This window comes from Vanellus vanellus, assembly GCF_965231255.1.
Source record: "Vanellus vanellus genome assembly, chromosome: 1".
NCBI classification, from domain to species: domain Eukaryota; kingdom Metazoa; phylum Chordata; class Aves; order Charadriiformes; family Charadriidae; genus Vanellus; species Vanellus vanellus.
The window spans coordinates 193,561,324-193,585,848 of record NC_138905.1 but is presented as its reverse complement, the minus strand read 5'-3'; the positions used below and the strand labels follow the sequence as shown (position 1 = coordinate 193,585,848).

Here is a 24,525-nt window from a genome sequence, read left to right as displayed (position 1 = left end):
TTCTGGCATGTCTTGACTTTTCTGCCAGTTACCTTGTTTTGCTTAGATGTAAGCTCTTACAGTACATCCATACAATAATAACAGTATCTGGCATGTATTTGAATTCACATAAACAAAAACCTGCTTCCTGCTGTGTCTACCCAGATCCAGAAAAACAGTTTTTCCTTCCTTTCTGCTGTGCTGCATTCTTCTTGGCAATTAGTACCTCTGTCCAGAAAGTACTGGAAAGGAACCAAGTTTATTTTTCTGTCTTTTTGGTTCATTGAAATCTACAACTCCGAAGAAAGGCCAGGGGGGAAAGTCTGGAATTAACAAATTTCCATACTGAATAGTGCAGGTCCAGTCTTCTGTTGTAGTAGTCTTTTTTTGTTAAACTGAAGCATTGAAAATCAATATTATTTAAAAAAAAGTTTAAAATACAAATACAGTGAGAAATCTAAATATTATTGTTTATGTAAGATATAAAAACTTCAAGGTATCTTAAATTATTTTGGAACTACTAAATGTTCAGTAAATTCTGTTGAGTTTTTATTCAATCTGCATGCTAGTCCATAGTAGTTTCCTTTAGAAAATTTGGCAACTGGCAGCTCAGTGGTGCCCGCTGTCTATATTTGTGGAACAGCTCAGGCTATCTCTGACGACTGAAGTTGCACTTGAGTGGTTGCAGTCCTTCTTTCACCTTTCAAAGTGTTCCTGTACCTTGACTGCTTTTGCATTGTAACTGATGTAGCGTGACAGATAGAAAGACTGAAATGAATCAGTGCATATATATAGTTGCACTAGACCTCTCATGGGTTTCAAGACTGGCATCTTCATTTTGGCAAACACCATGTTTTAGACCTATTACAGTCCTGAAATTATTCACACAGAATATCGTTATAGCTGTTTCCACCTCTTCACTTGAAATATTATTCCAAACTGAATGCATAATGTTTTTGTATTAAATATAAATTTAAAAACTGTGAATATAAACATATATAAAGATGAAAATACATATGGTTAAGGATGTTAATTTATTTTTTCGTGCCTGAAAACAGGAAAAGTTAATGAATACTAACTTCAGGAAGCCTTTTGTTTCAAGAAGTGCACTCTTTAAACTGCTTATTGTCAGAAAGCTTCAAAAGCGTTATATATTTTAAGGGTTGAGTAATATATTTGATATGTTTGTGTTTTTCACATGCTTAACAATTCTAATTATATTCTAGGCAGCAAAGGAACAAACTCAGGACTTGATAGTAAAAACCACAAAACTCCAGGCAGAAAAGTACGTATACCACCTTATTTATTTCTTGAAGACATGACAGTACTGATGGAATTTTCTTTTGGATCTGATTCTGCCACTCTTATTTCTGAGTAATGACTTCGGGTTTTTTTGTATTTGTACTTTGTTTTTTACAATGTCTGTGTTTGTAGCTCATTTGGAATAAAAATACTGAAGTCTTAGTTTATTATGAAAGGATACAAAAAGAACAGGTGTTAGTGCTTGTTGTCATCAAAATAGCCTTTTTAGGGAGGAGAATCAGTTACAGTGGTACAACACATTGAATGTGGATGTGCTTTACCTAATGTCAGTTGATAATGTAAGTTATCGTGTTTGGTAACACCTAGGTACCTACTCAGTGTCTCATCAGTTTCACAGGCTTTTTGTTAATGCTTCATATTCAGTGGAAATCACTCTCTTGTTCAGGGGCTGTATGTCGGAACAGAAAGTTGGCTTATAACCTACTCTGCCATTTTTTAAAGCGAACTGTGAAGTAGAATCGTAGAATGGTTAGAGTTGGAAGGGACCTTAAGGATCATTGAGTTCCAGGCCCTCCATGGGCATGGACACTTTCCAGTAGGCCAGGTTGCTCAAAGCCCCATCCAACCTGGCCTTGAATGCTTCCAGGGATGGCGCCTCCGCAGCTTCTCTGGGCAACCAGTTCCAGTGCCTCACAACCCTCATAGTGAAAAATTTCTTCCTGATATCTAAATCCGCCCTCTTCCAGTTTAAAACCATTACCCCTCCTCCTATCGCTAAATACCCTTGTAAAAAGTCCCTCTTCAACTTTCTTGTAGGCGTCCTTCAGGTACTAGAAGGCTGTTGTAAGGTCTCCCAGAAGCCTTCTCTTCTCCAGGCTGAACAACCCCAACTCTCTCTGATCATCTTTGTGGCCCTCCTCTGGACCTGCTCCAGCAGGTCCATGTCCCTCTTTATGTTGGGTGCTCCAGAGCTGGACACAGTATTGCTGGCTGCGCTTCTTTTGATGCAGCCCAGGATACAGTTGGCCTTCTGGGCTGCAGGTGTGCATTGCCAGCTCATGTGGGTGTTGGTGGATGAGAAGCTCAACAAGTCCTCCTTCTCAGGGCTGCTTTCAATCCATTCTCCACCCAGCCTGTGTTTGTGCTTTTGGGATTGCCTCCACCCAGGTGCAGGACCTTGCATTTGGCCTTGTTGAACTTCGTGGGTTGGCATGCGCCCACCACTCAAGACCATCCAGGTCCCTCTCAATGGCATCCCTCCCTTCCGGTGTGTTAATTGCACCACACAGCTTGGTGTCATCGGCAAACTTGCTGAGGGTGCGCTTGACCCCGCTTTGTTGCTGACAAAGATGTTGAACAGCACCGGTCCCAGTACTGACCCCTGAGGAACACCGCTCGTCACAGTTTTCCACTTGGACATCGAGCCATTGACTGCAGCTTTTTGAGTGGGACCATCCAGCCGATTCCTTAACCACCACATGGTCCATCCATCAAATCCATATATCACCAATTTAGAGACCAGGAAATACATAAGTGATGTTTAATAAGCCTAACACAGACTACTTTTTCCCTTGGTTCTCCAGCTTGTTGTGGAAGAAAAGATTTGTATTTTGCTCTTTTCAGTATTTTTATTAATGGGAAATGGATAATAGCCTATGACAGATTCAAGTAATCTTTATCATTTTTATGTCTAGGGCATGTGGTTTTACAGCTTTAGCCTTTGTCAGTGTAGAAGAATGAATCTCCTTGCTTTATGAGCTTTCTTCTGAAAATTATTTACAGTTCACTGGAGATTAGAAATAATTATTTCCAGTGATAAATTTCTACTAGAAGTTATGACTTTGGATAGCTCTGGGTGCACTTTCAAAATTAGTAGGTTCATGTTGTGGACTTCGGTAGGAGGTGGATTATGTCCTGTGAGAATCTGAATGTGAGGTTAGAGTGTAATCTATGCATATTTTAAAAGTTGAATGTAGAATAACTGTGTAAAATACAATACTGGTTGATTATAAAATGAAGGATTTAGCAAAGTCACAGTTTTAAGTGAGCAGGAGTCAAGTCTTAGAAAATTTGTTATTTTAAATCCAAGTATGTGAAGTAGTAGGACAGAGAAGTGGTCATCTTTCGGAGTCTGAAGAAAAGGAAAGCTGCTTTGATTCCTTGTTATGAAGCAGAATAGAAGATACCAAGACCAATCCCAAATTATATATGTCTAATTGGCCTTAAAATCCATTAAAGCAGATTATGCAAACCATACGTCAGTACTTCTGCAATATAGTCCTTACTCACACAATAGTTTACTTAAAAGACTTTCAGCTAATTCCTTTAAGAGACAGAACATCTCCCTAGTGTGAGGAGGAAAAAAAGTTTAGGAAGGAGCCTGTCCATCTAAGGGTCTGTGTGACCTCAGAATGCACATGTAGGCAAAAGGTTTCTTTTGTAAGGCTATTTTGTAAGTATATACGAAATACCCACTAGCAGAAGCCAAACAGTATTTGTGATCTCGCAGTGTGATGCTTATGGAAGAATCACAGTGCCATTTATTAAGAAACTTTTTTTTTTTCCTGGCTAAACTTATGAAAAATTGATGCAAAAGATTTTCTTTTTTTTTCCCTGTGTGGGACATTGGAGTCACCTTTTCTTTTGACTCGTTAAACGACTGATTCTTGTGATGCATCGCTTTGGTTACATCAGGTACATGAAGAGGCCTCTGCTACTGAATGTTAGGGGTTCCTTGAAAAGCTGAAATCTTGCCAGCAGTCAAGACAAAATGCAGGTCTTGAATTGCTGATTTCTTCAACTTAACAGGTAACATTTATCCAACAAAAGACTAAATGGTGAAACTGGGAGGGCATGGGTTCTCTGTCTTCTGAAGGTTGTCCTAAAATGCTGATTGAAATGCAGAGATGAAAGCTGGACCCGTTCAAAAAGAAGGCAATTGAAACAATGACTGTAAAGCAAGAGGAGTTAGTCTAAAAGAAGGCAGTAATTTTTTAGAGTTCTTCCTGCAAAAAGATGTCTCTTTTCTTATTATGAATGATAGAAATCATCTTTAGATTTCATCAGTCCCCAATTTCTATTTCTACTCTCTCTGGTCCTTCCAGCTGTTTATTTTAGGGTAGGCTTTTCACAAGAAAGCATGAGTTGGGTAGAAGTTTCTTGAAGTTTAAGATAGTGGGAATTTGTATTTGAATAGCACATTATACTAGAATTTTCTGTGTAATTTTTTAATGTAACATCAAAATATTTTAAAAAAAATCCATTTTATGTACCACAGTATTTGTGAGTTAAGTTCTTAAATCAGTACTGAGTAATAGTGTGTTTTTAACTAATTTTATTTTTCAGGGTAGTGTTTATGTTCTTCCTTTCGACATTATTTGTGTTCTTTTTCATAATCATAGGATCATAGAATGGCTTAGGTTGGAAAGGACCTTGAAGATCATCGAGTTCCAACCCCCGTGCCATAAAATAGTAATAGTTATATGATAGTTATATAATTATATAATGAGAGTTACTGAACATTTTGTTATAGCAGAGATAATACATCCATCATTTTGCTAAACCACTTGTTTACAGTGTCCTTAAGGAAAGTTATTTTGACTCTGCCCTTCTCACTGAGTACTATATGAAGTCTTGATTCTCACGGTTTTTAGCCATTTTTAAAAAATAACTTCAGATATTATTTTGGTTTGAAGTAAGTGATTTGCTATGCAAGCTATTGGTCAAAAAAAAGGGTCTTCTATTATACTTCTCATTTATCTGATTTACTTTAGCCGATCATTTTTTCATAGGAGGGAAACATTATGATTTGATTCAGTGTTCTAAAACTGAAGGGAGACAGTAAACTTTCAGATGCATTTAGTGTATTTATTGTAATAAGGGATTTAAATTTTAAAACTTTTTATTTTTGTTTTTGAAATTTTAGGGAAAATGGGTGGCTGTCTTCACTTGGTTAATAAGATGAAGATAGAAAGTTACTTAGGCAAATATCTGAGTTAGTGTTTCACAGATTTTTATTTACTTCGCTTGATTTTCTTAGAATACATTAGCTCTGGCTTTGATCAAAGATGTTTAGTTGTCTTTCTGTAGTAGTCTAAAGACTGTTTTCACTAAATGACAGGTGGAACCTTTGGCTTGGGTAGACCCTCTTCATGCCTAGTCAGTTCTTGTGGAACATAAATTTTGTCTAAAGATGTTATAATTTAAAGCAAACTGCAATTAGAAGAACAGAATGTTCACTTCAAAACCGGAGAAAGAAGTTGATAGCTAAGGTCTTTTTGATTGGAGTTGTAACATTATTCTTCTAGCTGTACAAAGCAAATAAAGGGAAGATTGAAATAGTAGCTGAACTATTTTCTTAGCCTGCAACACTTTTTGACCTTACCAATGTAAATATCTCTTCAGAAAATTTTTCCCTATGTGGCATTTGAACTGTGTAGTGGGTGTTTGGTTGGTTGGTTGCTTTTTTTAATCAAGAACTGCATGATAGCAGTGAAGAATAGTTTCCCAAAGATGCAGAGTGGCCATGGGAACTTGAGTATGAAGATGAACATTTTAAGTAAGAATGCTTGTTCATGCTTCCTTCCTTGCATGTATTTTTTCTCTTCTGCAGTGCTTGCGAAGGAATGGCTGTGTTGGTGGTTCTGTGTGGGTTCTAGGTTTCTTATGCTAAGTAGTTTTTGCATTGTATTATCACTAATACAATTAGATGTAGTTCAAGGTGATTTTCAATTTCCGAAGCTTCTTACCTGAACTCTTTGGTCATCCTAGTCTCTCAAATTTGTGGTTTGAAGGTACAGTGGTCTGCCTGCAGTATCCTGTAGGTAATCCTGATGAGCTATTTGGGACTTCCTATGTTGATAGATGTGTGAGTTGAGAAGCTTGTTTAAGTAGCTGGGATAGGAAATAAGATGTTCGTCTCAGATTTAAGTTAAAACTTCTGCATTCTTAGGTTGTTGCTTTGCAGAATTGTTTTTCTTGTAACTTAGTTGTTGAGCTTTGGACCTGATTTGGCATAAATGCTAAATAGAGTATGTTACTTAATAACATTAAAAAAGTAATCTTCCATTACTACAATTGCATTTTTATATTTGTGAATACATCAGAGTTCGTGTATTTCTTTGGTCGATTAGGTTGATTGTTTTGAATTTATTTTCTCTATAAGCACTAGTTAAAATTTCTGTACGTTAGAAGCAGAACAGTTTCCCTTCATGTTATTTAAATTATGGAATCTGCTTAACGTAGGTACTAGAGTGTTTTTTTTCCTCTTCTCTCCTTAAAATTGAGACTTATGACAACTCAATAGAATCATGTAGTGTGAAATAAAGTAGTCCAAACCATTCAACCCATCTCTCTATAACATAAGGTTAATTTATTGCTGTTCCGCAATGTAGGCTTGAATAGAATGTTTGTTTTAATGTATTTCATAAGAAATTTTGATAATAAAGAAAAACTGAGGTAGTTCATTTAGGCAGTTTCTGTGAATTGTTAACAATCCACTTCCACTTCAGTATCTTCAGTAGATTTCTATACATTTACTTAAGCACACTAATACTGCTTTCAGGTTGCATTAGGCTTTTTATGTATAGTAATGAGGAGATTAGTTTGTTTTCAAACAACATCTGCTGCGTTTTTAAAGATGTGGGTTTGTTTATTGCCATTGCTAATAGGCTGTCAAAAAAAAGGATCTTGCTCCTTTAAGTGAGATTTTAAGAAAAGCTTCCTGTGACTTGTTCTCTTGTTGTACCCGAGTTTAGTTCTTTTTTTCTTTGTGTGAGGCTAAAAACCTACTTGCAATACTAAACTACTTCACCTTGAATTGGCCTGGAGTTCAGTAGTTCCTAAACCAGAGAAATAACGGTTCAGTTATATTCAGTATGCAGAATGCCAGAAGCGTGGCTTCATAGTAGTCCTACCAGCCACTTAATGGTAAGGTATTGTGCAAGATTGTATTTGAGGTTAGCCAGAAATGGCAGTCGTGGATCTAACAACTGAAGAAAGAGACTGGAAGGTAATAGTCACAATACTAATTCTTATAAAATTAAATAAGAGTGATTATGTTAGTGTGTGTGTATATGCTTGGGGAGATCACAGAAAATAAGCCTGCAGAAATAGAAAATTGATGAGAGTCAGAAGTAGTTTTCTGGAAGTAAAGACCACCATACTCTGAAAACTGTCTGAAAGAATGGGAATGGAAATGGCTTGAACAGATATTCTTTTGAGTCAGGCTAAAGTTTCAGAGGTTATGCACCTGAACACCTTTACACATTGTCTTGCTTTGCTAGCTTCTATGAACTATATTCTCAAACAAGAGCAAAAGGTGTGTTTTGATGTCAGAGTCCTTATTAGTTCCGTTGATTCTGCAAAATCAGATTCTGTAGCACTAGGATTGTTCCAGTTTTTAAAAATACCATTAAATATGATTCCCAAACATATTTAGGAATGCAGCAGTGTGTACTTTATTTTAATTGAATTACATTCAGACTTGCTCTTTATTTAAATTCAACAAACACAGTTCTTGGGAGTTGAGTGAGTGATTTGACTGTCACCTGTGTGCTCAATACGAGGTCAAAAGTCTTAGGAAAAATGTTTCTTAGTGAACATCTGCTTTAGTAGTGCTACACTACAGATTTCTCATGCTTGTCTCATGGTGGTGCTTTTTTCCCTTTCTTTTTTAAGAAATAGCTTTTTCGTCATAGTCAATTTGGAAATGATGCAGGAAGTTCAGCAATATTTGTAGCAGGTTAGAGGTTTTCTTTCATCAGCATATGCTGAGAAGTAACAAGGCATAACACAGGAATCAGAACATCTAAAATGGATCCGAAGAAAAAAAAAAACAAAACAACCCTAATTTGTCTCATTCTGGCCATGACCAGCAGAGAAAGTGCAAAGCCTTATTTCCTGCCCGCTTTTCTGACTGGCAGCCATGTACTCCGTTGAGTCAGTATTCTTGATCAGTATGAAATGGGGCATGCTCTTACAGGTTGAGAAATATTCATCGGAAGTGCAGAATCAGTTATGTGATACCATTCCTGATGGACTGATGTCTGTCTGATCTGCTCTTAGAAGAAAAGACCAGGAACAGAGAGCCTATGGTCTTCCCTGGAAATTGATTTTTCGTTCTTTATTGTTTTCCTACTATCTGATTTAGTTCTTCTTTTGCTGCTGGTTAAGCTCTTTTGTTCTGATTTTATTCCAGGTGGATGTAGAGAACAGTGTGGTGTTTTCATGCCTTTGGCAAAATTTTAAAATTTGATGATAAATTTGAAGCTAGACTAAGCCAGGCCCCTTTCAAATGTTTTTATATCAGATTGTATGAAAGATATGCTGAAGATATCAGTCCGTTTGGTACGACAGCATCAACTAGCTCACCTCTACAAGATGGAAAAGAATCAATTTGCTGGAAATACGCTAATTTTTAACTTAATCTCTGTTTGCAAGTTAGAAACCATATTTTGTATCTTAACCATTGCTAAACAGTGATTTACTTAGTAAGTATATATATTACATGATTGCTGTGAAGTTTTGTATGTGAAAATTGCTTATCCAGACTATTCTGTAGATACATAACAATGATTTTTATGGGAAGGCTGATTTGTATGCAAGTAGAAAATTGTTAAATCTGTGAGTTTATTTACAGCGTGTAAAGCTGTAAACTAGTGTTTAGTAATTTGTTTGGCAAGGTTTGAATCATTTCAGTGCAGTTAGTGTGTTCTGTTGTTAAACATTTGATTTAGCCTTTTTGATTTTTACCTATTTATTTTTAGAGCAGAATGTATTATATGGCAGGGCTGCAGCATTGCAGGCTAGGTGTCTTGAGATAGGGATTACAGATGGGAGAAACCTTCTAAGTTCAAGTCCACTCTCCTGCTGCAAGCTATCATTTGCATGGTCACTTTTCATAAACTCATCAACTAGTCAACACAGAACTGGTTAATTATTTTTGCATTTTGTATGTGTTGCTGTTCTTGGAGCACTTACCTGAAAAGCTCATTCTTTCCAGTAAAAGCCTCTCCCTAGTTTTCAACCTAATTCTTGGATATCAGTTGGCTGTTTTCTCATTTTGTCCTAAGAGCTTCCTCCTTCTCCTCTTGTAAATTAGGTTCTCCATTCCAATGATCATTCTGCTAGCTCTGGTCTAATGGGAGTCCGTTATTCTTGAACACAAATGATCATCATTGTGATCTGTTTTCTAGATAAGATCTCACTAACTGCTGCTATTTTCCTGTATCCTGGGAACGTTAGACAATTCACTATGATTTTCTGTGCCTTTCTATTTTTTTAATTAAGGAGAAAATTTCATAATTAAATTCTAAGATGAAATTGGTCACTGAATACCTTCTCAGGGTATATCAGTTCTCCTTTAATAAAAGATGTGTTTGACAGACAAAATGTAGAATAAAAACATTTGTTCTCAACATTTACTAATGCGTTTTTGTGCCTGGTACTTATGCTTAAGAATGGTTTCCTAACACTTAGTTGTGTTTAAATGTTTTGTTATATAGTCTTGTCTATTTGCCTTCCACAAAAACTGTCACAGAAGAATAATCTTTCCAGCTGCTACTGAAAAGCATTTATACATGTCTGCTAAAGATGGTTGTTATTTCAGTATGAGTTAGAAATACTCCATCTTTTTGAGGCTTTAAAAATGTGTTGAATCCTCAGTACCAGAAATTGAAAGTAATTTCAGAACATGCTGCTGTGACTCGTCCTAGGTAAAGGAAGCTAGCAGATTTTTATGCTGTACTTGCTGGCAAGATAAAATTAAACTTTGGAAAAGCTTGTTTTTCCTCCACCTCATTTTTTGAGCTGTCTAGGTGATAATCCTAACAAACAGTGCGCATTTGTATTTGATTCAAGGGAAAAGTGCATGAAGTGCATAGTTTTCCCAGCCTTTTGAGTTCTCTTGCAAAAGAATTCTGTCTCCCTGGAAACGAATAAAACTGGGGAAATTGCTCTTTGTTAGAGTCCCGTCCCCCGCCCAAGCTCCAAAGTCTACCAGCGCTTGGCACTTCCCCCTTTGCATCAGTGCCATGTTCCCAGGATCTGTTACTTTTGTTCCTTTATGCAGGGATAACTTTTGTAAAAGAAAAAGAAAAAAAAAGCATTGGGATAACAGCACAGTGTGGCCTTTCCTCTGCTGTACTGCATTTGCTTAGAACACAATTTAGAAATTATGATGTTTACAGAAAGGCCAGTGGGTCTTGAAATGACCAAGTGTGTGCACAGGTACTAATTGTTGTGGGTTATATGTTAGATGGTCTTACTCCAGCTTTTGTTGTTACCTGCATTGTGTTTTGCATAGGACTTAGCACAGTGAAATAACTATAGCAAACTTGAGTGATATTTTAATGTTTCCCTGCTTTAATAAAATCGATTAAATTCTAGTTAAGTATCCATTAGGTTATGTCTGAGGAAATAAGTGTATGTATGTATATATATAAAAAATTAAATACCTATGTGAATGTATAGTATCTCATTACTACTGTATACTGCCAGATAGAAGTTAAGGATACCTAGCACTTAATTGTTTTGTTCCCTGATCCAGCAGCTAGGATACAGGATCTCTTTCTCATGCAGATTGATAGTCAAGACAACTTTCATAGCCAGCATAAGTAGAGGTGGCTAACCTGGGTTTTGAAACAGAGTAGCTTGCTCTGTTTCAAGAAAAGAAATAGCTGTATCAAAATTCAGTTGCATGCTTTTAGGTTTACGGTCGATGTTTCTCACCACTTCTGAATCCCTATCTTGCCAAAGATAGATGAAACATTGCTGCCACCTTGAGGCTGTTATTTTGTGTTTACATTGTGGAACTTTTGCCAGTATGCTACAGTTTAATACATTGACTCTGTTTTTTACAAATTAATTAATGGGAGTGTGTAGACTGAGTCAGTGAGTGGTTACAGTAGGTGTTAGCCAAAGACCCAGCCAGGGATGGGAATGGCTTTAAAGCACAATGTTTGATTGAGCCTTGTTCTCTGTAGCAGCAAAAAAGGAACGAAGGGAGGACTGTGCAGAGTGAGCACTTGCAGGAGGAGAGAGGTTGAGTAGTGAGATGTTCTGCCAGTGTTCGTTTTTATAATCCTAGGAGTAAAGGGCGCACAGAATTCCAGAGCGGACTAACGAGCATGCTGTTTGTACAGTTCCTGACTCTGGTCCTTGTTCCTTGAAAATCTACAACCCTGGATCCAAGAAATCTGCAAAGCAAACAGAAAAAAACTGTTATGCCTGTTATGTTGCACTTCTTAAAATCAGACTTCTCTCTGCCTCCAGTTTGATGAAAGTGTCCATTCAAAAAATCTGAAGAACAGCAGACAATAGTAAATGGATAGCTTCTGTAAGAGTACTTAGGAGGTACATGGGTTCAAAGAACAGAAGAGTTTCTCAACATCTCATCTGCTCTTGTGTTTGTGGGAGACCCTGTTTGAGTTGAAACTGAAGATCTTGCATTTGCTTTCTCCAGTCTCTTTCTACCTTCCTTTTTATCCCTAAAGTGAGGGTTAATCCAATGTAAGTCTTTTCAGCTTTGTGGTTTTATATTAAATTGAGATTTCCATCACAAGAGGAGAAACTTGGAGCAACTATTAAATAAAGTTAATTCACTAAATTACGTTGTCTGTTGATTTAGCCAAATCCAATGATGGTGACACTGATGGATTAGACTTCCTCATCACAGTGGTGTGGAACAGGAATGCGCTGTTGAAAACACCATCATTGGGTAAAATTTTTAGTGTCTTTGCCTAATTTTCAGTCTGAGTAGTGATGAAGCCTTTAGGTTTTGGGGGGAGATGAGAGGGTAGGGTCCTAATATTTTTTATTATTATTTTTTGTAACTGACTATTGAAATGACTTCTTTTTATACCTCAGAACAGTTCTGAAGTATAATTTTCATGAGCAGTTTCATAGCAGTAGTGAACTAAGTAGTCATTGCCCCCTTGCCTCTGGCAACTTGCTGGGCTTGCACACCCCTTAGTACAGGGAGGGTGCCTGCACAGAACTTAGTACCTCACAGTCCCTTAGTACAGGCCTGTGGTAAACTGAATGAGAGAATACGTATAACCTCCACCCCCAAAACAATAAATAAAATAAAAACTTGTTTGTTTGTTTTCCTGCCAGATTTGTTCCCTGGTCCGATTCACTACATGATAGTATAAACAATGGTTCTGGCACAGTGGAAAGGGCAGTACAGGGCAGGGGTGAGCTGGAACGGCTGAGGCAGCCTAAGCAGCATGGCTCAGGTATCAATGCAATGATAGAATATATTACTACAGAGAAGACCTGATCCATCTTTCATCTGTGTTGGGAGAATGATGTAGTTATCATCAGAAAATCTCTCACAAGCCTAATATTTAATTAAAACCACTCTTTTGTTGGTATCGTCCTGTCTTAATTCTCGTGAGTATGTTTTGTAGACAGCTTCTCTTGGTATTTTTTCCTCTGTCTCCAGCTGAAGTTACAGCATCGATTCCTCGCTTCAGATTTTATCACCTAATCTTCGTGGTGAATATCTACTGAATGTGTTCAAACTGGTGTTCTTCCATTCTTCCACTGTGTTGAGGTCTACCACACTTTCTGTATCAGAAAAACTTACCAGTGGGGCTGGAAAACAGTGCCAGATCTGTTTAGGTTTGAAGATAGTCTTGTGTGTTCTCACCCTGATACAAGAGACTTGGACAAAGTTATTCGAAGAGAAAGATTGGGCAGCTTCAATCCCTTCAGACCTCACACATCTCCCTTCTCTGCCCCAAGAGTGTTTTGCTACTTTCCGTTCTCTCCTGAATCTCTCTCCTCATGCCCTATTCCTTGTGCTAGAAAACTGACTCCACCTCCTTGCCAAACCATCATAATGCTTCTCAATCTCTTTCCTCCCTTCAAAATACTTTTCCTTTCTTCCTGTACCTGCATTTTCTTGTTTCCAAGCTGTGTATGCGCACTTGAGCGCTCCCTCTGTAGATTTCTTCCCTGTTCTTCCTCACTTTCCAAGCAATCTGGTGGTAGCTCACTGAAAGTGCTGTAATTTTTTCATGAATACCTCTGCTGTCATTGCCTGTTTAGTTGGCCAAAATTATCCTCCATCAGTCTTGCTCCTTCCCTGAGGAAGATTCAGCTTCGTGGAGACTGATAAGAAGTTTTGGATTTCCTTTTTGCTTAGGTGTCTTCTGTGTAACTTACAAGTGCTGGTTGCTTTCCCCTTTGTTTTTCATAAATTTTACTGTTAAAACACTCTTAGATTTTATATTCCCTCCTCCTCACTGTTCAGAATGATAGAGCACTGACAATTGCCAAAGACTTCCTCTGATCTCTAAAAGCGTTTGTGGAACTGCAGGATGGGAAGGCCATCCATGTCTACAGAAGGGAAGCCAGTTTTCCGTGCTTCTTACAGCTGAATGCAGTCCAGACACTAGTTGGATAGTAGAGAAGTAGTAAGTAAGTAAGTAAAAGCTTACTTTTCAAGCTTTGATCTTACAAGGAAGTTTAATTATTGCAGTCGGTGTTAGGAGTGTACTTGCCTGTCTTACCACCCTATAAATAACAGTGTATTTATCTTGCAGTAATTACATTGGAAGCTGAAATAGTCTTAAAGTAATTGAGCCTTATTCTTCTACAAATAACTAAGTAGCGTTTTCTCAATGTCCCGAAAAAGTAGTCTTTATTTCCTGGAATGCTGTGTGCTAAAGCCACAGTTTGAGCAATTTTTCCATTGCTACAGGAATTCTAGGCCCTTCCTGTGGAATAAAAGTGTTCATTTGGGTCCTGTGGTTGTAAGGTGTGTGCAACAAAACGATGTTGCCCACGAGATGCTTCGAATATTACATCCCTGCTGTGTTTATTTCAGGAAGGGTAATGAACAAGAGAATTAGCCATTACATTTTGATTGCTTGTGAGATTAGTAAATTTGTATCCCAACTGTATGTTGTTAAAAAGAAATGGATCTGTTCTACAGAAAAGTAGATTAATCTAATGATGATTTTCTCATTTTGGGTACTACAGCTTTTTGTGTCTCTCTGAAAGCATGACCTGAAACCCCATTCTTTCCTTGATGTATTTGAAAGGAAATAACTGCAAACATCACAACTGTACAAGCACAAAGTATATCAATTAGAGAACTTGATACAAACACTAAAGGAATATTTTTTAAAGAACTTAGTAGATTTCAAATGTGCTAACTTACCTTTCTATTGTCTTTACTCTGTAATCTGTGTAAGCTTATTAGAAAATTGTATGTGAAGATGCAACTCAAGTGTTTTGATGGCAAGAACATACTATTAGAATTTAATAACACCTATTTCTAATACTAATTATATTTCCAAAAGTACGTATAGCGAAATAAATCTGAGATAAGCATAAAAAGGTAATGTCCTCTTCACTTTGTTTTATTACAGCCAGAGACTAGAAATGAAAGCACAAGTTGCAGATGCATTCATAGCAAAATTCCAACTGACACCAGATGAAATGAACGTCCTTCGAGGCACAAAAGATGAGCCAATTACTGAGGTAGCTCAATGAACATTAAAAGCTTTGCCCTGAACTAAAATGTAGAAGCGTCCTAGCTGAATTGTACATGAGATCTTATTAGCAGTTTGTAATTTAATTTTTTTATGGAGGAATGTACCTTTTAACAGAGTGGTGAATTTCTGATGAGTTTGAAATGTGTGATGAAAGATTCAAGTAACAGGAAAGGAAATCAACATTAAATTCTAGTTTGTGTAATGAGCATAAAGGGCAAATGAGCTATCGTGTGGTTCTACACTTAAAAAGATCTTTATGAAGTCTGAATTTTCAGTGAAGATGTTTTAAAACTTTATCACACTCAAATAAAGCAAATGAGAAATTTGCAGCGCCTCAGTAATATCTAGTACAGTCCTTGTGCATGTGGGTGGGCATTGTGTATATGCATGTATATAGGTATTCAGTGACTTGAAACAATGTAAGCTGAGACTTTCCCTCATTATTATTGGGTTGATGAAGATGTTAGGTGCTGATTCACTTTTAGCCACCTTCCAAAACAAATTTTTGAATATGTTTATGGTTTGAATAAGAAGGCACGTTGTTCTGCAGTAAAAGCAAACTGAATGATGAAACAATTGAGTACACTTAATAGATTTTTATTGTTGTAGCTGCATAGAAACCTTCACTTAAATGTAGACTACCTGCTGAGACATACCATCTCATTTCCACAGGCATCCTGTTTGCAGTTATAGCATTATTAAAGACATGGAACAGATAACCATAAACAGTGCTAATGAAAGCATAAATTGAATGTGTTAAATGATTGTGCACTTGAGTAATTGCCGTATGCTTTTGTACGAACTATTACCATGAAAGAACATTCAGGTTTCTAAAACGCACACGTTGCAGGGAACAATGACAGCAATGCTGTGCCATTTATTCAGTGCTTCGTTCACAGCAGAAAAAGGATTAGTTTTTTTGATACTTTGATCTGTCTAAAAAATGTGCAGAAGTAACTGAGATATAATCCTAGTTGTGCTACTGAAATGGCGGACTTCAGTAAAATCATGTGTGCGCTTTTCCCCTATGATAGAATCAACTGGCGTGCTTAAAACATTTTTAGTCAGGCTTCTGTTTTGGCAATTTTTTTTTTCCTGAAGTAGGAGTGATTTGGGGTTTTGTAAATGTGACCTTCAACACAGTTGATGCAAGGCAGTAGGTTAAATCACTGTCCTACTTCACTTAAAATACGCATATTTTCACAAGACTTCAGCCAGAATGAAACTCAGCTTTCCTGAGGCAAACTGTATTCAAGTCACAAAAGATAGAACAGTGATATCTAAATTCTCTAGTCCCCTTCATGATGTTTGAAAGATGACTTCACAATAAGAGGTGTTTGAAAATGTTAGTCGATTTCCATTTGCTCTCTAAAACAGGAACAAAATAACTTTTTTTGCCATATGTGCCTGTTTTCTAGGGTTTTTTTCCTTCGCTGCTGCTGTGTTACTCAGAGGAGAAAGATTGTCCTTGAAAACCTTTATCTAGTCTATTGCAAATGTTTGATTTTTCTTTGAAATTGTTACCCCATGATATGAAAACAAAAAATACCAGCCTGTAGTCATTGTACTTTCCAATGCTTTACTTCGCTCTTTAGCTGCTAACATTAATGTGGAGAAGATGATGGAATGCATGGTAAGGTCCTCAAAATCGTGCCAAATTTTAACTAATAAATGTAAAACACACCCGCTACATAAAAGACAGGTTAAAAACACATCTTTGCTGCTATTAATTTTTTTTTTGTGGAAGAGAGGCGTGATGCAATGGGAAAGAAAAAAATCCTAAGGGTCCTAAGGTGAAATGAAAGGTAAGAGGTGGTGGAGGAGGAATTGTTTTTTAAACACGGCTTTTTTTCTCTCTCTCTCTCTTTTTTTTTTTTTTTTTTTTTTTTTAATTTATTTAGGATTTTTTCAAGGCTTTGGGAAGAGTAAAGCAAATTCATGATGATGTTAAGATTCTCCTCCGGACAAATCAGCAAAGGGCGGGGTGAGTGCTACTTAAATGAATGCAAGATGACCATTTACTGGTTAAAAGCAGAAGTTACAGCAAGGACATATTCTTTACTTCTTATTATTATTATTTAAAAAAAAAAAAAACAAACACAAAAAACAAAATAGTAACGTATTTTTAAATGTTCATAATTTTAATAATGGTGTGTTTTATTTGATTTCCACATGCCTTTGCTAGTAGTACCCAAAACAGTATTTGCAAATAAAATCTTTTTGTCTTGTAGCTTGGAAATTATGGAACAGATGGCTTTACTGCAAGAGACATCTTATGAACGACTTTACAGATGGACTCAAAGTAGGACTAAGACTGTTTTTATGTTTATGAATATTATTATGATGATTCCTGTAATTCCTTAATGTGGATTGAACTCAGCAAAAATCCTTTCCAAGATTTATTAACAAGACTTTGGGTTTTCTTCTTAGTGAAAAATTTGTTGTGAACTAAATAGTTAATTGGAAATTCTCTCCTTTTTTTTGGGCCAATCTCATCTCTGTTTGTAAAAGTCTATTATTTATTTGTATTTTTAGATGGTTTTCCACAGAGAACAACTACTACAGTTTGGTAGTCTAAGCAAATTAAGTGTATTTCATTTAATTTTCATGCAGGTTACAGGGAAGTTGTTTTTGATGATTTGGTGGTATGAGCTAGTTTAGTAGGAGGAGTGGCTTATTACCTTTAAAAAAGAAAAAAACTCAATCTTATTTTACCAGGATGCTCTTTGAATGATAGTAAGTGATCATTTTTTTTACTACGTGCTCTGGATCCAAGCATCAGTGCACGATGTAACATCTTGATAGTGTAAAATGTACATGCTTTTTTGTTGCTACTTTCTTCTCCTAAGACATTGACCAGGAAGATTTGTGAAAAAAAAGCTGGTGCAATGTGATATATTTGTTAGCTGTTCTTCAGTGGATGCTGAAACCTCAAATAATGGTTGTGGTTTCACCCTAATGAAAATTACTAATTTTTATGCTGATGTTTGATTTATTTTATATGATTTCCACGTTCTTGCATGGAATATACGGGATTGCATAGTTAATGTGATCAAAGTAAAAAAACCCAACCAAAAAACAAAAACCACAGCTTGCTTAAATACTTGATCTATTTTTTCTTAATAGTTTACCTGGAATATGGTAAACAGTTCGAAAGGAGGCTGACAGAATTCTGATGGTTGAGTGATTTAACGTTTATATGTGGGCGCAAACAGCTTCCTTTAACTTCTATTATTGTTGAAATTTGTGATGGACATCCATTTTATAGTGAAGTACTGCTTATGGGGAAATTTAATTACATTAACACGAACTAAGCCAGGTAGCATATTTTGAAGGCTTCAATTCAAAATCAAAAACTTTTTGAGTTTTTAACTCATTTACTTTTTTGACAGTTTGTTATTAAAGGTATTACAGTGTAAAGAATGCGCTTTTATCTGTGTTGATATTTTATAGATGAATGCAGGACTTTGACACAAGAATCATGTGACATTTCTCCAGTTCTTGCTCAAGCCATGGAAGCCTTACAAGATAGGCCTGTCCTGTATAAGTAAGTACATGTTCATGATTATCTCTTAACAGAAATTACTATTTCCAGTCTATAAAATGTAAAGATGGGCATGAATTACAGTGCCAAGGATGGTGGGAATTTAGTCCTGTGTCAGATTTATTAAAAAATAAAAATAACCATATTTCAACTTCTTTAAATTTTAGAAGTCTTTTGACATGGTACAGTAAACGTCATTGGACTTTTTCCAACTTACTGGCTTCTAATTAAAATACAATGTCAGACTGTTTTTATTTTAATCTAAATGGAATTGTAAATTTCTGCCGCTCTCCTTGCAGGGTTTTTCTGAAGAAAAAAATGCTGTCCAAAGCATGTGATTGTCTCATTTAAATTCCCAAAGTAAAAAATTGATAAAGGCTAATTATCTTTTACTGAAGTGCTTCTGGTAGCAGGAATGTCTTCCGTTATGAGTTGTACAGTAATGTATTACAAACAATCTACTACATATGGGCCTCTAAAGCATAGGGGTACTTTTTTATATATATATGTGTGTATATATATATATAAAGTATACTACTGTTTAGTTCTTGTTCAGAATTTGTCTCAGAAGAGATGTAACATAAATGAAATGATCCTTAGTAGAGATAACTTAACCACGAGGTGGCACTGTAAGAACTAGTTTTTATTGGAGTGACCATACCTGAAAAGGTACTTATACTTCTTTGATTTTTCGTTTGTTTGTTTTTTTTTTTTTCTTAAATGCATTCATCACATTTTGCAACTATTGCAAATTACTTTTAGCCACAGGCATCCAGGACAGCAGAGTACTAGGCAGTCTTTCAAAGGCCTTTCAAAGGTCTTTAAGAGTATCAGATGTGTGAAGGTGCAGGTATGTGACGCTGTAAATCTCCACGGAGCTCTTCATGGGGAAAATACGTAGTGTGAGTGGACCTTAAAAATTCTGTCAGTATGAGAGAGCGCGTACATCCCAACATGCTTAGTCAGTTCTTCTTGTTGATGTGAGGGAGAGGTGGTGTCACTTGATGTCCCCAGCTATTGCATGTGGTACATTGCAGTACGTCAGGCCATAACTGGAGATTGCAGAGTCCTTTCTTCCATTCTCTCCTCCAGGCCCTCTTTCACAGCTGCAAAGGATCAGTCACAACTGTGCTTGCAACATTTTATAAGATTCTTTATAGATACAGTTTATATTTTCTGTAATAAATATTTTGTTAAATCATGTTACTTTCAAACTTCGTAAAACCATTGTTTTGCTTTCTTAGCATTTATGGAAAAAGAAAACCCACCATCTTCTGTATAAATCCACAGCTGGCCAGTTTAAAATGAATCCGCAAGAGAGACTTTATTTTTCTTCTGACATCCCTTAAGTACATAACAAACTGCTGAGTTTAAAATGTAAAAATTATGTCACAGAAGAAAGTAATTTTAAATTGTTGTTAGTTTTATACATATAAGCGCTGCTGTGTGAACTAGACATTTTTCCTCCAAATCACTGCCCTTGCATCTGATAAAGATTGCGATTTGATTGGGTGAAACTGAGTAATATGGAGAAGGGCAGGAGTTTAGGAACAGAACTACAAATCCTTGTTTTCTTGTATTGATCTATGTCTTGCTAACTTGAAAGTGGCAGAAAGATTGCACCATGGATGGACTTTTGGGAACTGCAGTGAGTAGGGATCTGAAACATTTCATTTTGGTTTTTGCTTCTTGTTTCTAACAAAAAAGTTGAAAACTGTTTCATAGAGAATACATGGAGTTGTAGCTCAAAGCAGTGTTCCTCCATTCTGATTTTCAAAGCTTTTTCTCCACCCACTTCTTCTCCCCCCAGTGATCATTACTTTACCGGGTTTTTGAGAAATTGAAGCTGAGCTGAAAAGAATCCAAATGTTGTTTTATTCTCCTACCATGAGTATGTGTAATAACATAGTAGTAAATACTGTGTTTCTACTGTAAATAATAGTTATTACTGATTTTTCTTTTAAGATGCAGGATTTTGTCACAGTTATACTCTGTTCTTCTGAGAGCAAAAGGAAAATTAGTAGTTTTATTTTTAAAACAAAATTATCATTATTAAATGCTGTTTTCACAACTAATAACAAGATCACAAGATCTGTTTCACTGCTGTATTTTTAATGATCTATTATATAGCTGTTTATTGGAAGGGAAAAAAGAGCCTTACCTGGTTTCTACAAACGCTTGTGATTTTTCACTGCAACACTACTACTCCTGGACTGTGGGTAGTCAGCAGATCCCAGATCTTTCCCACTTCTTATTGCATAATTTTTGTAAATTGTAATTTGTTAAATACTTTTTTCATCGGATTGTGCTTTTTTTGTGAATTGCAGATATTTACTTTCTGAGTTAACAAATATGTTGCATGAAGAAAAAGGTTTAAACAGAAATTTCGGGATTTTTCAGTGTGCTTTTTTTCCCCTCTCTCAAATAGTAATGTAAAATGAAAAAAGCAACACTGAAGGATTCCTTGGACCTTTTATAGCCTAATAGAAATATAAAGGAACTTAATTTGGAACACATTTGAAACAGTATATTATTTTCTTTTGTATTTCATTCCCCACATCTGTTTAATTGTGAATGCAATACACATTTCACTTCAGCCAGTGAGTAATATGCTTTTTATTATTTTTTTTTTTATTTCTGTTCAGCTGCTGGGTGTCATTGGTAAGCGACACTATGCTTACTCTTTGGCATTTCTTCAATTATATTGGAAAAATAAACTGTCACTTGTATGTTTTTTTCTCCTTTGTAATTTATGTGTTTTGTTCAAAATGCTTAAATTAGTTTTTTTCAAAAAATAGAAGTGTTCCATGGCTTGCAAAAATCCTGTTTCTAAGCAGATGTAACGGGGATGTTAGCAGTGTTCAGTCCTCATCCTTCACTTGCTATCATGTTTCAGCCCCAACAGAAGGGTAGCCTGCTCCAAAAATGAGCTGGGCGTGTGTTTTTGGTACCTCCTCTACTAGCAGGAATCCATTTGGGATTATGCATTCTGGGCTGTAATTGTCCATCCATTAAATATCTAACTAAGACTCATTTGCTTAAAACCAGTGAACAACTATCAAATGAAAAGAACTTTTTTGCTATTGATCATGTGGTAGCCTAGAAGAAGGAGAAAGCCTTGTGTTGCAGTGCAACAAATTGCTTCTGCTGTCTGTCACCTGGACCACATGTGAACAGGAGTCCTGGACTTGTCAATACATGCTTATATGTACAAAAATGGAGAAGCTGATTTTTCATTTATTTATTTATTTGCATGGGGTAAGGGAATGGGAGGGTCAAGGGAAAGTTACCTTTAGTATCTGTTTAGAGGAGTCAAGAAAATCAGATGGTTTTGAATGATTCATAGTAGAAGCATCAATGCAAAATTTTTAGAACTATAAAAATAGTAACTCATATTAACTGTAAAGTTGAGCTAATAGAACAGTTCACCTCATCACAGTTTGTTTTACCAATTTTCATGTTTCAATAACAGGTACACGTTGGATGAGTTTGGAACAGCTAGGAGGAGTGCTGTAGTCCGTGGCTTTATAGATGCTCTTACTAGAGGAGGTCTGGGAGGTACTCCGCGCCCCATTGAAATGCACTCCCACGATCCTCTGAGGTACAGTACTAGCAAGAATTATATGAAGTAATCCTTCTTTTGCCTGTTTTTACTTTGAATCCCTGACACTCTAAAGCACTGTGATTTACATAGAAATGTCTGTCTTTATTTAGGTATGTAGGAGACATGCTGGCCTGGTTGCATCAAGCTACAGCTTCTGAAAAAGAACACCTAGAAGCTATGTTAAAGCTTGTAACTATTCAAGGTAGTACTTACTACATTTTAAAATGTAAATTGAGAAGTGATAGAAAGTAAATCTGTGATAAATCGGAAAGTGTGATTAATTTTGTAGACCGCGCTTCAGTTATGGGAGTCTGAGCTTAGATTTTCCAGGAAATAATTTCAGAAGAGCTGGTGGTTGCATTTTGCCAGAAGAAATCCCTTAACGAAAAAAAAGAGTATTTCAAAATGCGGTCTTTTCATTTTACTGTGCTTATAATAGATTTACACTAACTTTACAAAGGGACATTTTAGACTGTAGTTGAGCATTCGAAAATTGTCTGTAATGTATGTGAATGCATACCTCTGTGAAAACATTGTCATAGGGTTGCTTATTGATATGTTGAGGATTCCTGTTATGCTTTGCTTGTTTAGTAAATTTTTTGAATATAGTTCCTTCTTCCTTTAATTTTTTTCCTTCCATCCTACAAGTAAAATGGAATTTACTTCTGTCATGTGATGTACCATTATAGGTTTACGGAGGTCAAAGTAGGCCACTCATAGATATGTGAAGCTTTTTAATATCAAAGCCCTCCTTCGTTAACAGAAGCACAGATTCTCATGCTTGTTCTTCAGCCCCTTTGCTCTATTTTAAGTACATTGGACCTATACTTTAAAGATCTTTATTCTGTAGAAGCTGTAATATGATTTGCCTCCATAGCTTCAGCCAAAGACTTGTTTAATAGATTAAGCATGTGCACTCAGTTGTAACAAAGTCATCGTAAGAACTTACATTTGATCTGTATCTGGTGAGCTCTTCAGACTGTAAGTCTTAATTGAGTCCTGCTCTGGGATTTAAAGTGAATATGCATTCTCATTTTCCTTCCTGCTGGAAGTACTAATTGGCTTTCCTAATTAACAGTATATGAGCAAGGAGGCTGTTTAGGAACTGTTGTAAATCAAACTGAAGGAATGTTACTGTTTTTTAACTACAGTTACAGTGTACTATAGAAGTGAATGTAGTATTATTTACTGGCAGTATCTTAGGGAGACAGGAAAACTGGCCTCATGATGGTTTTATGGTAGAGAAAAAGACATGGCAATTTTTGTAAATGGCTATCTGATGCTTCTGCTATAATTGGGGAATCCTTCAGGAAAAGCTGACCATATTGGGGAGGTTACTGTGTCTGGTTCTGCTGTAGACTGGGCTATTGCTGCTGCCCCGGCCTGCACTTTGTTCTGAAATTCTGCCACCTCTTTGTGCAGTGCTTTATTTAACTATTAAATTGGCCTTCTGGCAGGATGTCAGGCTGAGATGCTATGACCACATAATTAGATATATTTAGAGCATTTCAGCCGTAGATCAGAGTAAACTACTTAAGAATACAGAGAATGTAAGTGTTTTGGGGGAAAAGAAAAAATCATTGGGCCAAAACTTTTTTCCCTGAGACCAGTATAAACAAGAGATTCAATATTTCTATCTGAAGCAACAATACATTTTCCTAAGCTCTCCAGGAGTGGGTTGCCATTACTGTTGTACAGCTTTCAAGAAATGTAAGGAGGGATTCTTAGCTTCATACTGGAAGCAACAAAATCTGGGAGGTGCTGTCTGTTAACTCTTCCTCTACGCCTTTGGGAAATTTTTTTGATGGCGAGGATGGTTATGTGATGAGATCTGTAAGACAAAACAGTACTTAATGGGATACCACTGGGTTTAACAAGAACCATTTATGGGAAGTTCAGCCTTATGAAGTACCTTGAGATTATATTTTTTATATAAGTACAGATCCTGAGTTGGCAGTGGTGAGTACAGTGTCTGTTGTACTGGGAGATTCAAGTTGAATTCCCTGGGCTATCATACAGTCTTCAGATGTCCTGTTGCACAGGTTACAGCAGAGATTGAGTTAATTTCATTTAGTCATTTAAAAAGTGGACATCTTGTTTATTTGCAGTTATAGACAATGACAGAGATTTGCATCTCCAGAGGGCAAATCTTCCCAACACGTTAGATCTAATGTAGGCATGTCTGGAGTCTTTCATCACAACTGTTTGTTTGGGTTTTTTTCTGTTCCCTATAGAGGGAGCCCAAGCAACTACTATAGATAAGACACCTAACTGAGGATCTAAAGTTAGGTCAGTCAAATGTTGTAACTTTAAATTCAACTTGAGTAGCTTTTTGCAGATGGAACTCGTTTTCTTTTTTTAATTCAGGCACCTCAGTTCTGAGTTCAGATTTCTGTTTAAATTCTCCTATAAGCTCTGTGTAATTTCAGGACTATGGAGAATGTGGTAAATCGCAGCTACACAAAAACTTCCCTTCTGTTCTTAAAAAAAAAAAAAAAAAAAACAAAACAAAAAAATCCCCACGTGTATAGCTGTGGGTGAGATAGAGGTGGATTTGGTCCCAGTATAAAAAAAATGGTGTGCCGCATTTTTGGAGAAATGTTCCCATCCCAGTTTTTACTTTAAAG

General features: G+C 36.4%; 1 protein-coding gene across 1 annotated transcript in view; it reads left to right on the top strand.

Moving 5' to 3' along the window:
* COG6 (component of oligomeric golgi complex 6) overlaps window positions 1-24,525 on the top strand; it is a 56,968-nt gene that overhangs the window by 3,102 nt on the left and 29,341 nt on the right. The window contains exons 4-10 of the mRNA XM_082482202.1: window positions 1,206-1,264; window positions 14,625-14,736; window positions 16,652-16,734; window positions 16,982-17,052; window positions 18,204-18,297; window positions 21,767-21,895; window positions 22,009-22,100. Of these exons, the coding sequence (XP_082338328.1) occupies window positions 1,206-1,264; window positions 14,625-14,736; window positions 16,652-16,734; window positions 16,982-17,052; window positions 18,204-18,297; window positions 21,767-21,895; window positions 22,009-22,100 (640 nt within the window). The remainder of the gene's footprint in view (window positions 1-1,205; window positions 1,265-14,624; window positions 14,737-16,651; window positions 16,735-16,981; window positions 17,053-18,203; window positions 18,298-21,766; window positions 21,896-22,008; window positions 22,101-24,525) is intronic.